Source organism: Astyanax mexicanus, chromosome 12 (assembly GCF_023375975.1).
Source record: "Astyanax mexicanus isolate ESR-SI-001 chromosome 12, AstMex3_surface, whole genome shotgun sequence".
In the NCBI taxonomy this organism is placed as follows: domain Eukaryota; kingdom Metazoa; phylum Chordata; class Actinopteri; order Characiformes; family Acestrorhamphidae; genus Astyanax; species Astyanax mexicanus.
The window spans coordinates 45,581,818-45,596,284 of record NC_064419.1 but is presented as its reverse complement, the minus strand read 5'-3'; the positions used below and the strand labels follow the sequence as shown (position 1 = coordinate 45,596,284).

At 40.5% G+C, this 14,467-nt stretch overlaps 1 protein-coding gene across 1 annotated transcript in view; it reads left to right on the top strand.

The window, feature by feature from the left end:
- Positions 1-14,467, top strand: part of agbl4 (AGBL carboxypeptidase 4) — a 678,742-nt gene that overhangs the window by 645,655 nt on the left and 18,620 nt on the right. Inside the window, exon 11 of the mRNA XM_049486062.1 lies at positions 5,501-5,663. Coding sequence (XP_049342019.1) covers positions 5,501-5,663 — 163 coding nt within the window. The remainder of the gene's footprint in view (positions 1-5,500; positions 5,664-14,467) is intronic.

Genomic DNA, 14,467 nt, shown 5'->3' with positions numbered 1-14,467 from the left:
GGGAAGTGTAGTTTTTGGTCAAAGCACGTTTCTGACCTATTTATGTTTAGACACTAAAGACCTTTCAAGCTCTCGGGGGGCCATAAAAGGGTTAGGGCCTTGAGTTTGACAAATTCATATCTGGAAACACATCACAATATGCAGATCAGTAATCAATAAAACCGCCTCCCTGCTGACGTCCAATAATCTGCGTCTCACTGCTATCAGAGGCACACAGCTGCTGATGCAGCTTAGCCAATCAGCTCTCCCTCCTGCCTCGCCTCTAAACCCATACATCACCCAGTGCGTCTCCCAAACTACTCCTCACATTTTTTTTATTTTGTTGTCTTTTTCTAATTTGAGCTGTGGAGAGTGGCGTCAGTTAAAATTATGTAGCTTACCATCAACTGCCAGAGCCCTGAGAGAGTACAATTAGCCTTGCTCTTTCTAAGTGGGTACAGTAGATGATGCTCTTTCCCCTCATCACCCTCATCCAAAGGGTGATGTCGATCACCCTTTGCACAAGGCTGCATCTGTGAGCTCTAGTATCGGCAGTTGGAAAAGAGGCGGAGTCTGACTTCACATGTGTCGGAGGAAGCATGTGTTAGTCTTTACTCTTTGCTGTTGGAGCATCATTAGTGAGTGGGTTGGGTAATTGAACGTGTAAATTGAGGAAAAAGTAAAATTATCATGTGGACAGACACAGTTGAGTCACGTTACAGGATAAACTATCATCAATATAATATTGAAGCTTCTATTTTAGTTAGTTTAGAGTTACAGTCAGGGTTTTTTTGATCATTAAAGGTGTTCAGTTTCTGTCTGGAAGAAGGAGGTATCTTTTGACCGGCCCTAATGCAGCATTTGTACCGCTGTGTGTTTTGTCAGCGTCGGGTTTCTCTGACCTGCACCCGTGACCTTCAGAGCTCACACAGTGTGACATTTCACAGCTGTGCCGGCAGCGTATAGCCAGTGGAATAACCTTTACTGTTCAGTCAGCCATTCAGCGCTCCTTCTCTTCTCCCAGACCAACACAAAGAGCACTCGCACTCATTTCAGCCCGTCTTATACGCACACAAATGTCATGCTGTCTGTGATACGCTGCAGAAGCTGTTGGCGTGAGCGGCTCGCAGGAAGTACGCAGCATTTGTTCTCAATGTGTAGAAAAAGGTGTATATATTAGGGGTGTGCCGTATCATATATCATATCATATCGTATGCAATATTATCACCAACATTTTTCAATATCGTAAACAATATTACATACTGAAATATGGTGCCATATCACCCACTCCTAATCATCACATCAGGGTACAACTTTTTTTATTGTTTTTAGCTAAAGAAAAATTCCCACTGTTCTCATTTCCCATTATATATTTATCTACTAGAGACAAATCATATCTGTCTATATGGAAAAAGTCAAAGGACGGTAGACTAGCTTTCATAAAATGTGGCAAAAGTCATGGGACGGTAGATTAGCGTTCATAAAATGTGGCAAAAGTCATGGGACAGTAGACTAAAGTCATGGGACAGTAGACTAGCGTTCATAAAATGTGGCAAAAGTCATGGGACAGTAGACTAAAGTCATGGGACAGTAGACTAGCTTTCATAAAATGTGGCAAAAGTCATTGGACAGTAGACTAAAGTCATAGGACAGTAGACTAGCGTTCATAAAATGTGGCAAAAGTCATGGGACAGTAGACTAAAGTCATGGGACTGTAGACTAAAGTCATAGGACAGTAGACTAGCTTTTATAAAATGTGGCAAAAGTCATGGGACAGTAGACTAATGTCATGGGACAGTAGACTAAAGTCAAAGGATGGTAGAGTAGCTTTCATAAAATGTGGCAAAAGTCATGGGACAGTAGACAGTAGACGAAAGTCAAAGGACAGTAGATTAGCTTTCATAAAATGTGGCAAAAGTCATGGGACAGTAGACTAAAGTCAAAGGACGGTAGATTAGCATTCATAAAATGTGGCAAAAGTCATGGGACAGTAGACTAAAGTCAAAGGAGAGTAGACTAAAGTCATGGGATGGTAGATTAGCTTTCATAAAATGTGGCAAAAGTCATGGGACAGTAGACTAAAGTCAAAGGACAGTAGACTAGCGTTCATAAAATGTGGCAAAAGTCATGGGACAGTAGACTAAAGTCATGGGACTGTAGACTAAAGTCAAAGGACGGAAGACTAGCTTTCATAAAATGTGGCAAAAGTCATGGGACAGTAGACTAAAGTCATGGGACAGTAGACTAAAGTCATAGGACAGTAGACTAGCTTTTATAAAATGTGGCAAAAGTCATGGGACAGTAGACTAATGTCATGGGACAGTAGACGAAAGTCAAAGGATGGTAGAGTAGCTTTCATAAAATGTGGCAAAAGTCATGGGACAGTAGACTAAAGTCATGGGACAGTAGACTAAAGTCATAGGACAGTAGACTAGCGTTCATAAAATGTGGCAAAAGTCATGGGACAGTAGACTAAAGTCATGGGACAGTAGACGAAAGTCAAAGGACAGTAGATTAGCTTTCATAAAATGTGGCAAAAGTCATGGGACAGTAGACTAAAGTCAAAGGACGGTAGATTAGCGTTCATAAAATGTGGCAAAAGTCATGGGACAGTAGACTAAAGTCAAAGGAGAGTAGACTAAAGTCATGGGATGGTAGATTAGCATTCATAAAATGTGGCAAAATTCATGGGACAGTAGACTAAAGTCAAAGGACGGTAGATTAGCGTTCATAAAATGTGGCAAAAGTCATGGGACAGTAGACTAAAGTCATGGGACAGTAGACTAAAGTCATAGGATGGTAGATTAGCGTTCATAAAATGTGGCAAAAGTCATGGGACAGTAGACTAGCGTTCATAAAATGTGGCAAAAGTCATGGGACAGTAGACTAAAGTCATAGGACAGTAGACTAGCTTTCTTAAAATGTGGGAAAGACCATTGGGACAGTAGACTAAAGTCATGGGACAGTACACTAGCTTCAATGAAATGTGGCAAAAGTCATGGGACAGTACACTAGCTTCAATGAAATGTAGGAAAAGTCATGGCACAGTACACTAGCTTCCATGAAATGTGGCAAAAATCATTGGGACAGTACACTAGCTTCTATTAAATATTGCAGAAGTCATGGAATACAAGGCATAGTAGGTCCTGTGTTCAAGTACCTATCTAAAAAAAATGCCCTGGTGTGTGAATGTATGTGAATGTCCTCCGGGTGGATGGTGGTTTCTGGTTAAGAGTATGCTGTGCGTGATTGGCTGCCGCTTCTCACTGGTGTGTGTTGAGTATGTGTGGAATGTAATTGTAAGCATCTTTGAGTGCATTGAGGGGCAGAAAGGCACTATGTAAGTGTTATTGAAAGTGATTAAGTAAGTAAAGCTTTTAACATGTCATTGTACACAGTATGTATATGTGTGTATATATGTGTGTATGTATGTGTGTGTGTGTGTGCGCACAAACAACACTAAGGGCACAGAGGGCACGCTGCTCTAGCTGGCACGCTGCCCTCCCGCTCTGCCGCTCTGCCTATTCAGCACCCAGCTCAGCCCAAAGTTCAGGCAGCATATTGACGCAGCGCTCCCTCTGGAGAGGGCCTTGTCTCAGCTGCACTTAGCCGCTAGCTACATGTCACTGACACCAGATCAGTCACCTCCAGCGCAGGCAGCAAACGTTTACCAGCCATTAGAGCTGAGCCGAGGAAACCCGCGCAAACTTCTGCATCGAGCCGAGTAAGCACATCACCGGGAGTCAAACAGGCCAACGGCGGAGAGACACGCGCGCCGCCCACGGAGCGCCATCACCGGGAAACACCATTCATTATTATTACACACTAATGCACACAATAGTTACGCTCTGATTGCACACACTGCTGTCTCTGTGGAGATGATATAATACAAGTGTGTGAAGTGGTGCTGCCGAGCGCTCGCTCTTTCCCAGCAGCCGTCATTGTAGAAGATAAAAGAGCAATACGATGAAAGCTTATATATAAACTCTGCATCTATAGAATGTTCATTTATAATTGTTTTCCCTTCATCACTTATTTATTTAATATACTCTGTCTGTATGTGTAATGTTTGATTGTGCATACTTTTTCTAAAAGATAACTGAATTAAAGACCACTTCAGTTTCTGAATCAATTTCTCAGATTTTGCTATTTATAGGTTTATATTTGAATAAAATGAACATTGTTGTTTTATTCTATAAACTACAGACAACATTTCTCCCAAATTCCAAATAAAAATATTCTCATTTAGAGCATTTATTTACATGCAGAAAATGAGAAATGGCTGAAATAACAAAAAAGATGCAGAGCTTTCAGACCTCAAATAATGCAAAGAAAACAAGTTCATATTCATAAAGTTTTAAGAGTTTAGAAATCAATATCATATTTGGTGGAATAACCCTGTTGGTTTTTAATCACAGTTTTATTCCTGCATCTTGGCATCATGTTCTCCTCCACCAGTCTTACACACTGCTTTTGGAAAATTTTCTGCCTTTACTCCTGGTGCAAAAATTCAGTTCATTGCAGTTCAGTTTGGTTTGATGGCTTGCGATCATCCATCTTCCTCTTGATTATATTCCACTGGTTTTTAATTTGGTAAAATCAAAGAACCAAATTAGAATCAAAGAAGAAGATTTTTTTTTTGAGTGGTCTCTTATTTTTTCCAGGGCTGTGTATATCTCTTACATGTTAAAAAATCTGTGCATTCTAATAATAAATATTGTAGTAAACGATGGCTCCTAAAACATTGGAAACAATTACTTGTGGCCAAATATACTGTATGAATACAGTGCATATCTCCATTTATCATGTAAAATAACTAATGTGAAAGTGCATCTAGTGCATCTCAAAACTTTAAATTAGAAAATTAATGATAATTCAGTTTATTTTAGTTCAAAATGTGAAACTCATATATTATATAGATGTATTAAACACACAGAGTGATCTATTTTAAGCGTTTATTTATTTTATTGTTGATGATTATGGGATACAGCCAATGAAAACCTGATATATATGAAAATCAGTGTCTCAGAAAATTTGAATATTATATAAGACCCTCTGCTGACAACTTTAATGGAGATGCGGATTTTATTTTCCAGCAGGATTTGGCACACTGCCCACACTGCCAAAAGTAACAGTTGGTCTTATATAATATGCTAATTTTCTGAAATATTGACTCTGTTTCACATTTTGAATTGAATTACTGAAATAAACTTTTCAGTGATATTATTATTATTTTTTTTTTTTAATGAACTAGTATTTGAAGTTTGCAATTATGATGAAATGTGTCAATTTTATAGCCAAATAAAATCTGGTAGAGACGTTATTTGGACGCTCTTGCTGTGTGTGGGAGACTATTGTCCTGCTGAAAAATGCCAAACAAAGATAACACCTCCTTTGTTGTCAATAAAGTGAATAGTAGAATTATTTAAAGAACCATTGGAGGTACCTTTTAAAACTGTGTCTGTGTCCTAAGAGAGTTAAAAAAAGTGTGTGTGTGTGTGTGTGTGTTGTTCTCCTGCAGTCCAGCACCTCGTTTAATCGGGATGTGGTGAAGGCGGGGACGGGCCGGCGGTTCCTGGGCGGTCTGCTGGACGACACGTCCTACTGCTACACCCTGGAGGTGTCCTTCTACGGCTACCTCACCACCGGCAGCACCATGCCCGTCCCCTACACTGAGGACAGCTGTATCCTTTCATCTGTGTCCTCTTCCTTACTCTCTCTTTCTTATTTCTCTCTCTCTTTCTCTTCTACCATCCCTCTATCCTCTCTTGACCTTCTTGGGTAGTAAGTGTGTATCATGCCTGCTCACTAATGTGGAAAGAGAAAGAGGCTTTCTTTAATTGTCTAATATAACGTAAGTAGTGCCCCAATTTCTGTTTTTTTTATTTTTCCAGATTCTTTTCTTACTGCATGCTTTGGTACTTCTAGCTGCTACTCCTGTTCTTAATTGAGCTTTTTCAATAAGTAACCATATATCAGTTTTCTTTATTTATTTATTTTAATATTGACTTTTTTAGATATGAAACACTAAAATGTGCTTTAGTTATATCTATATTTCTTAAAATAACAATACTGATTGTTACTGTAAATATCTGATTTCTCCCAAATATGAAAAGGGTTCATTATTATTCATTATTTTTCGCACTATAAAGCACAGCGGATTATAAGGCGCACTATCAATTAACTTCTATATTGGTGGTGAGGGGTAGCTAACTAAGTTAAGTAAATCTAAGCTAAGTAAACACAACTGTAATATATATATATATATTTTTTTTTTTTTTTTTCAAATGTCAAACAAGTGCTGGCTGGAAATCTACACAAATTTCTTTCCTAAAAACTGTTTATTTGGGTGAGTAAAACGCTTCAGTTTATTCACAGTATAATTAGATTCCCAAATTTCTCCAGCACTAAGGCTGGAGCATTAGCATAAGCGGCTAAACCGAGGTTAGCAGCAGGCTATAGGCCGACTTCAGTTTCTGAATCAGTTTCTCTGATTCTGCTATTTATAGGTTTATGTTTGAGTAAAATGAACATTGTTGTTTTATTCTATAAACTACAGACAACATTTCTCCCAAATTCCAAATAAAAATATTGTCATTTAGAGCATTTATTTGCATTTCATTTTCATCAGAAAATGAAAAATGGCTGAAATAACAAAAAAAAAGATGCAGAGCTTTCTGACCTCAAATAATGCAAAGAAACAAGTTCATATTCATAAAGTTTTAAGAGATCAGAAATCAATATTTGTTGGAATAACCCTGGTTTTTAATCGCAGTTTTTATGCATCTCGGCATCATGTTCTCCTCCACCAGTCTTACACACTGCTTTTGAATAACTTAGTTTGATGGCTTGTGATCATCCATCTTCCTCTTGGTTATATTCCAGAGGTTTTAAGTTTGGTAAAATCAAAGAAACTCATAATTTTTAAATGTTTTCTTAGTTTTTTTTTCTAGAGCTGTATATACTATAGTATATAAGAAAACTCTAAAATAGTGTTTACTTACTACATCCAAATAAAAAACGATTTAAGGGAAATAGTTGGTTTTTAGTGCTGTAGGCTCTGTTATTCCCTTGCCGTTTATTTAGCTGTCAAGCCAAGCATTGAACCTGGATGTTCAGACAGGTCAGTATCTATGTCCATGCCGTATCCGTTAACTCCCAGCATCTGCTGCCAACTGAATCCAATCTCCACCCGAGAGGCCGGCTCTAAATGCAGCGATCAAGTACTTCAAGCGCATTGAATTTTGGTCCTCTGGAGTATCACGTGGCTGAAAAAAGACACGATTTCCCGGAATCAATGCGAGAGGAAGCTTTGTAGACAGAATCCGATGGCCATGCATCTGTCCTGCTGTCTGAAATTATCTCTCTGGTGAGCGAGCGCCAGGCTACTACATAACACATGGATCTTAAGCATTATAGTGAAGGCCGGGGTGATAATGTCACTCTATTGAAGGTTCTGTCCTGCTGTCCTGCTGTCCCGGCCTCTGCGTTTAAGCTGCATGTGACCCGTGGTGCCCTGCTTCTCCGTTAGCGGTAGCGACACTCGCTCATTAAGTTTCCTAATTATCCTGAGGGGTCATTATCAGGGAACAGTGGATTTGTGTGGCCACAAGTCATGCAAGGTTCACAGATTAGTAGGTACACATTCACTGGATGACTGCTATGAGATTTAACAGGGAGTTAATTTCTGGAAACAAGTGAATTTTATCTGTTTTTCTGAGCTGGATTACTCACTGAAATTTGCTGACAGGCTGAAGGCACCACATGGATTACATAGAATAAGATCTGATTTTTGTACCTCTACCCCTTGTTTTTCGAGTGGAACAGAGCTAGGATAAGGTAAAAGGGTGAAATCATTTCCCTAAGAATTGGTACAACCCTTTAAGCACCTGATACAGATATAGCTATAGCAGTGTAACATTAAAATTCCACAACCTAACTGCTGCTGCTGATTAACTAGTTAACTTTAGATCTTTATCGTATGTCTTAAGAAAGTTGTCCATTCTTTAATTCCTTTACGATGAGAAGCTGAAATTAGCTTTTATTAGCTTTTATCTTATTTTTTCATTCCACCTTAAATGCTGCAGCCTCTGTCATCTGTTGCATCATTTAAGGTGGAATGAGAAAGTTAGCTATCTAGCTAGCTAATGAGATGAACTTCTAGCTAATTTTAATGCTTGTTATGAAGAAAATTATCATTAAAAACTGAAACTACACATTAAACAATGGTAATATAAAGGTTATCTAAATTTTTAACAAGGGAAAGACTCAAATATGATGGTTTCTTTGGTCGCTTGTGCTCCATTTTGCCAGAGATCTCTGTTTGGAGTGCGTCTCTGAAAAATTTCAGTGTAAAGGGTCATTTAGCCCCAAAAGTTTCCCCTAACCTACCCCTCCAGCCTAACAAGAATCGGGACACCCTACCACTAGACATGAACATGCAAAACAGAGGGGTAGGGCTAAGGTTAGGCCCAATGGATGAAATAGGATTGGGGCCAAGTCTTGCTGTTTTCTTTAATATGTGTTTAGCGTCTGTGCATTATTCTTCAACTGTGTTTTGAAGCTGGGTTGATATGATGCTAACAGCTAGGTTAAATTTGCAAAGCTAATAATAACAGGAGCTGGCCTTGGTACTCTTAAATCAGGCTAGCCGCAATGCTAACAGCAGGCCACGGCATGATTGGAACATGTTAGCCATAATGGTGACTGTTTTTCTGAGCTGGATTACTTGCTGGAAGTTTTTTTGGTGGATGGGGTTTACAGGATTTTTTTTGACAGCCCTGCTGCCAGAAAGTGAACTTTTTTTTTTTTACATCTATCTTTATTGGGTGTTATTAGAGTATTATATTGCTTAGTGTATTATAACTTAAATGAGACATAACGTTTCAACTTTTGTGTAAAAGTACAAAACATGTTACAAAAAACACTTTTTATTTTAAAGCTAGTTTTGTTATCCAATCAAACTTCATTTATTTTGCACTTTAACACTTTAAAAAAAAGACAAAGAGCCAAAGAACCAGACAGTGTGGAGGCCTGTCTAATGTGCAGGGGCAAACTGCTTCATAACTAGGGGGCGCTACAGCGAATGCATGGCCCCCTCAGCAGTTCAGGAGCAGTTCAACAATTTATTTAAACATTATTTTTTGGTAAAGTCAGGCAAAACATTTCAATAAACAGTGTGTTCTTGTCATTTTAAGAGAAAAAAAAAACAGGGAAATACTGTAAAATGTATTTATTGTTGGATGCTTGTTACAGACACTGTTTTAACGCTCTACTATCGTTTATTGGCAACCTTTCAACGTCTATAGGAACATATAGAAGCCATTTATAGGATCATATTGTTTCCAGCAGCGCTGAGGCGAGTCTTGTGGGATATTGTGGGATATAAGTTGTGAGCAGATCTATAGTGTAGTTGAATTGCAGGGTGAGGGATGTTATATAAAGAGAAGCGGTGAGTCTAAAAGGCTCTTTAATGTAAAGCTGGCAGCAGTGGCGGCGGCTGTGGCGGCATGTGTGTAGCCTAAGTGCCCTCTAGTGCCCGGAAAAGGCTGTGCTGTACATTTATTTGCGTGTGTTTACTGGTGTGTCTCTTTCTTTCTTTCTCTCTCTTTCTCACACTCCTTCTCTTCTGATGTCTCTCGCCCAGCATCACATCACTCAACTGCTGCTGGCGCTCTCTCTCACAGCTCGCTCTTTATTTATCTACTGTCCGGATCAGAAGGGGCAGTAAAGCCTCGGACTGATGCTGTAACTCTCCCCTCACCCCCTTACCACACCTCTCTCTCTCTCTCTCTCTCTTTCTTTCTCTCTGTTCCCCGTCGCCTGCCTGTCCACTGCTCCACTGAACTGTCAACTCCAAGGCCTAGTTGGCCAGCATTCAGTAATAAGAAACCCATCCATGTAGAATTACTCCACAGCGCTTTATTATCCCTTAGAACGCAGAGATCTGACTTGTGATCTGTTCTTGGGGAAAATGTTCTTGATAAGGACCTCCCAGGAACACAAGAATGAAGGACAGAGGTGTCAAGTAATAAAGTACAAGTACCGTAATGCAAATGACCTTATGTTTATGCTTAGTGTTTGATTTGTCGTGAACAGTAGGTACAGATTCCTCCTTCAGAAGAAGTCTACTGGCTAATCCTGCTTTGTACTGTCTAAGGTTCTCAACCAGCAGACCGAAATGGTAGATCCTTAACTAATCTAGTGGGTGGGGTTCTGGTTACTGGGGGTTGACGGGGAGGGGTGAGGGGTGGAGTCAGATAGGTTCCACTCAGGTTTCCTTATTGTGATGTCACAATATGGGAGGAGCATACAAATGGCTCATTGAAGCATATGATGATTCCTGACACACAAAACTCTTTTATCTGATTCGCTTGTCTTCTAATTCAATGTGTTTTCTTTCTTTCTTTTTACACTGTAAATTTAATATTGAAGACTATATTAAAGATATACAGGAACACATAATTCTGAAATCAGCAGTTCTAAGTAGCACATGTAGGACAGATCTGCAGACCCTTGGTGAGATTTTAATCTCAGTATCTTCATGAGGGAGAGTCCCCTGGAATAGTTTTATCAGCGTCTTAAAGGAAGGAGTTCCTGGGGGTGCTTAACAATAGTTGCTGTTTTTCTTTCCTTCACGCTGTGAAAGAAGCTCCAGCTCATCCCAATTAAATCACCTCAAATCACCATCTCAGATCGTCAGGTTTAGATCAGGGTATTGTTAGGGGAGGACAATCCTTTCCTATCCTTAATAGTTTTCATTAATATCTCTTTAATTAATATAATTAATCTACAATGTAGAAAATAAATTAGTAAAATCAAGAAATGAAGAAAAACACATGATGAAAAGGTGTGTTTGGACTTATGATTGTGATTTGAGAGGGATGTGGATATACAGGGGTTGGACAATAAAACTGAAACACCTGATTTTAGAGCACAATAATTGATTGTGGTGACGGACAGTTCTGGTGGAAACAGGAGAGTAGAGGTGCACATTGAATTCTGCCGTGATTTGATCAGCCGTGGTTTTATGTTTTTTGGATACAATCCGGGTTAGCACCCGAACATCCCTTTCAGACAGCTTCCTCTTACAGCGTCCACAGTTAATCCTGTTGGATGTGGTTGGTCCTTCTTGGTGGTGTGCTGACATTACCCTGGATACCGTGGCTCTTGATGCATCACAAAGACTTGCTGTCTTGGTCACAGATGCTCCAGCAAGACGTGTACCAACAATTTGTCCTCTTTTGAACTCTGGTATGTCACCCATAATGTTGTGTGCATTGCAATATTTTGAGCAAAACCGTGCTCTTACCCTGCTAATTGAACCTTTCAGTCTCATTGTCCAACTCCTGTATATGTATATACACTCGCCACATCCGATTCAATGGCGCATCCTGATGTGGTGTAAGGGGTACCCCCCGTTGAAGGTCACACAGTAGCAGCAGAAGCAATGGCACTGGGAGGGGAACCCAGACAGTGTTAGGTTGCAGAGGAGTGGTGGGGGGTGCACAGTGTGCAGAGTGTGCAGAGAGTGTGTGCAGATGGGTTGTGGTTCAGGCCCAAGTAGACAGAGGGCAGTTGGCACGGCATGTAGTGCAAAGATTGGGGTCACCCAGGTCAGCGGAATCTGACATGTCGTTTTTTATGGGCTGGCGGGCAGGTCTATGGAGCGTGCAAATCATCAACAAAGACCTTTTTACGAGTGGGACTCCACTTTGGAAATACACGGAGGTGGGGGGGGGGGTGGAAAGGGGGGGCTAAAACAGTGACACCGATGTAATTACCTGCGCCGGAATGAATTCACCTCTCCTAACCTCGTCACGTAAGCGCCCTCACGTTATTACGTGCGCATACAAACACGCATTCCATCAGTGCACGACTATGGCGCATCCACCTGAATGGAAATCTTGGAAATCTTACCTTGCCCTTTAATGGGGTATTTTATTACAGTTCACTACCGGGAGACGCCGCCTGATCTCTCCGGCTCAACCGCTTCAATTGCACACATTTTCCTCCATTTTCCCTCCTCCCCCCCGCTCCCGCGGTCCTGTCTCATTACGGAGAGGGAACATGCTGAGAATGTGGAGAAGCAGAGCGGGAGGAAATATTCCAACACCTTTAATGATTTATCTCACCTGTAATTTCTCCCAAAACGGAAAAAACGCACAGCGCGTGCTCGCCTCGCCTCGCTCGCTCGCTTTCTTTTTCTTTTCTTTTTTTTTCTTTCTTTTAACGGATCAGATTTTTATGGTTGTCAAAGTGTCCCTCAGGCATTGTGAACTGACTAATGCCCGTGGTGGACGAGAGCGTGGTCTCCTCCACCCGCCGATATGCCGGTACTTATGCCTCCTCGCGGACCGCCGACTGACAGTGGCGAGAACGGAGAGACCGGACGATCGGAATGACCTTTCGGAGTGATGAGGAGGCCTGATTAATGGAAGCTCCGGGGCAGCGGCCGCCATAATTATAAAGATCAATTTAATGGCACATTTTTTTCCTCCAGATCGCACTATTGTTCGGAAAGCTCTCCACGCCTGGAATGGGCGCAATTTACTGTCATATTCCACATGCCTCGCACCAAACAACAGCTTAATTGGTCACAGATAATGCCTCGGAAGCTCGAAAGCGCCGCGTTTTCCGCACGAGGCTCCAAACGAGGCTCAGAGCGAGGCAGTCCCGAAACTTATTTTGAAAAAGGGGGCGACAGCCTGCGATGGCAGACCATCATTAGCGCTCGGGAGACAGGTGATCGCCGAGAGAATCTGGGAGCCTGTTCAAGACTCAGCTGGGCACTTTGATTGAGAGAGTTTGCTCGCTGACTTTCTAATACCTTCCCTTGTCTTCTCGCAAAGTTAACTCCCGTCAAAACAACCGTGCGCGCCTCGGCCTGGAGTTCTGCTTTCTCAGGTCATGTCTCGGCACTTGTTATGGTGTTTTTTGTGCTGTTCTGTCAGCAGAAGCAGATTGTTCAGAAATGGTTTGTTGAAGAAAGTGCAGAAGATGAGAAACTTTAGGTAAAACATAAATGATTCATGGATTTGGATCACTACAGGTATTTGTTTGCCGTTGCTCACATTGTCTACTAACTACCATATTTTCTGCACTGTAAGGTTAAACTTAAACTCTGTTAATTTTTCCAAAAATCATCAGTGCGCCTTATTATGAATTTTACCAGTCAGGTATTAAGAAGCAGTGAAGCCACTCTGCTAAAGTACAGCATTATACAAGAGTTTCACTTTAGTTCTCCAGCACCAAGGCTGGAGCAGCATTAGCATTAGCCACTAACCACGCTAAAGTGCTATCGCTGCTCAGAGGTAAGTATATTGGACTGTAGCCTGCCTGTTTACTGTGTGTTAAAACAAGCTACATGGAATAAACCACTAGCTAATATCACCCTGTGTTAACAGAATACTTCTCTAAGCATTGTACTCACTCTTGTTCCTTACTAGTGTCGCATAAAATGCAACTTATACCGAACAAATAATTCGGTTTTCATACTGTAGTAAGATGGTAATAATTCACTTTAAGGGCCTTATCTTACACACTGCACAAGGCACATTATGATGCTCATTGCTATCTTGCACTTCGCCAACAGTCTATTTTTACAACTTGCGTCTGCATGATTTAAATAGAAATGGTGCTTGTGAATATATCTACACCGTTAAGCATGGAGGTCTGGAAGTGTGGTGCTCCACTGACCGATTTGAACCCTGACAGCAGTCATCAGTCATACATTCATTGCTATCTTGGCAATGCAGGTGTGCCCCTTAGCGTGAACCATTGCTTGTTACGCACACATGAACACCCAGCAGTGCACAAATGCTTTGGACTTACAGAAGTGCACAGAAGCGCTGCACCTTTAAAAAAAACAATTCACAATAACAAGTCAGATCACTCATGACACTGTGACATATGTTTAACCTTGTACTGTAGCTCCTTAAAGGCACTTGTGCAATAACTGCAGTCAGTTTTCTTCATTAATGTGAGACTAGCCTCCTATCTCTTGGAATAGAATGAGACAAAACTGGAAACTGACAGTCAAATTGCAGATGTTTAGAAATATCTTTTAAAAATCACTTGTTAATAGCATTTATCTCAATAATACACAATCTGATACCAGCCATTCATATTTCAAATAGAGTAAATGAACATTAAATGAACAGAATAAAATTACCATTGTTGTTTTATTCTATAAACTACAGACAACATTTCTCTCAAATTCCAAATAAAAATATTGTCATTTAGAGCATTTATTTGCAGAAATAACAAAAAAAAAATGCAGAGCTTTCGGACCTCAAATAATGCAAATAAGACAAGTTCATATTCATAGTTCAAGTTTTAAGAGTTCAGAAATCAATATTTGGTGGAATAACCCTGCTTTTTAATGCATTTTGGCATCATGTTCTCCTCCACCAGTCTTACACACTGCTTTTGGATAACTTTATGCTGCTTTACTCCTGGTGCAAAAATTCAAGCAGTTCAGTTTGGT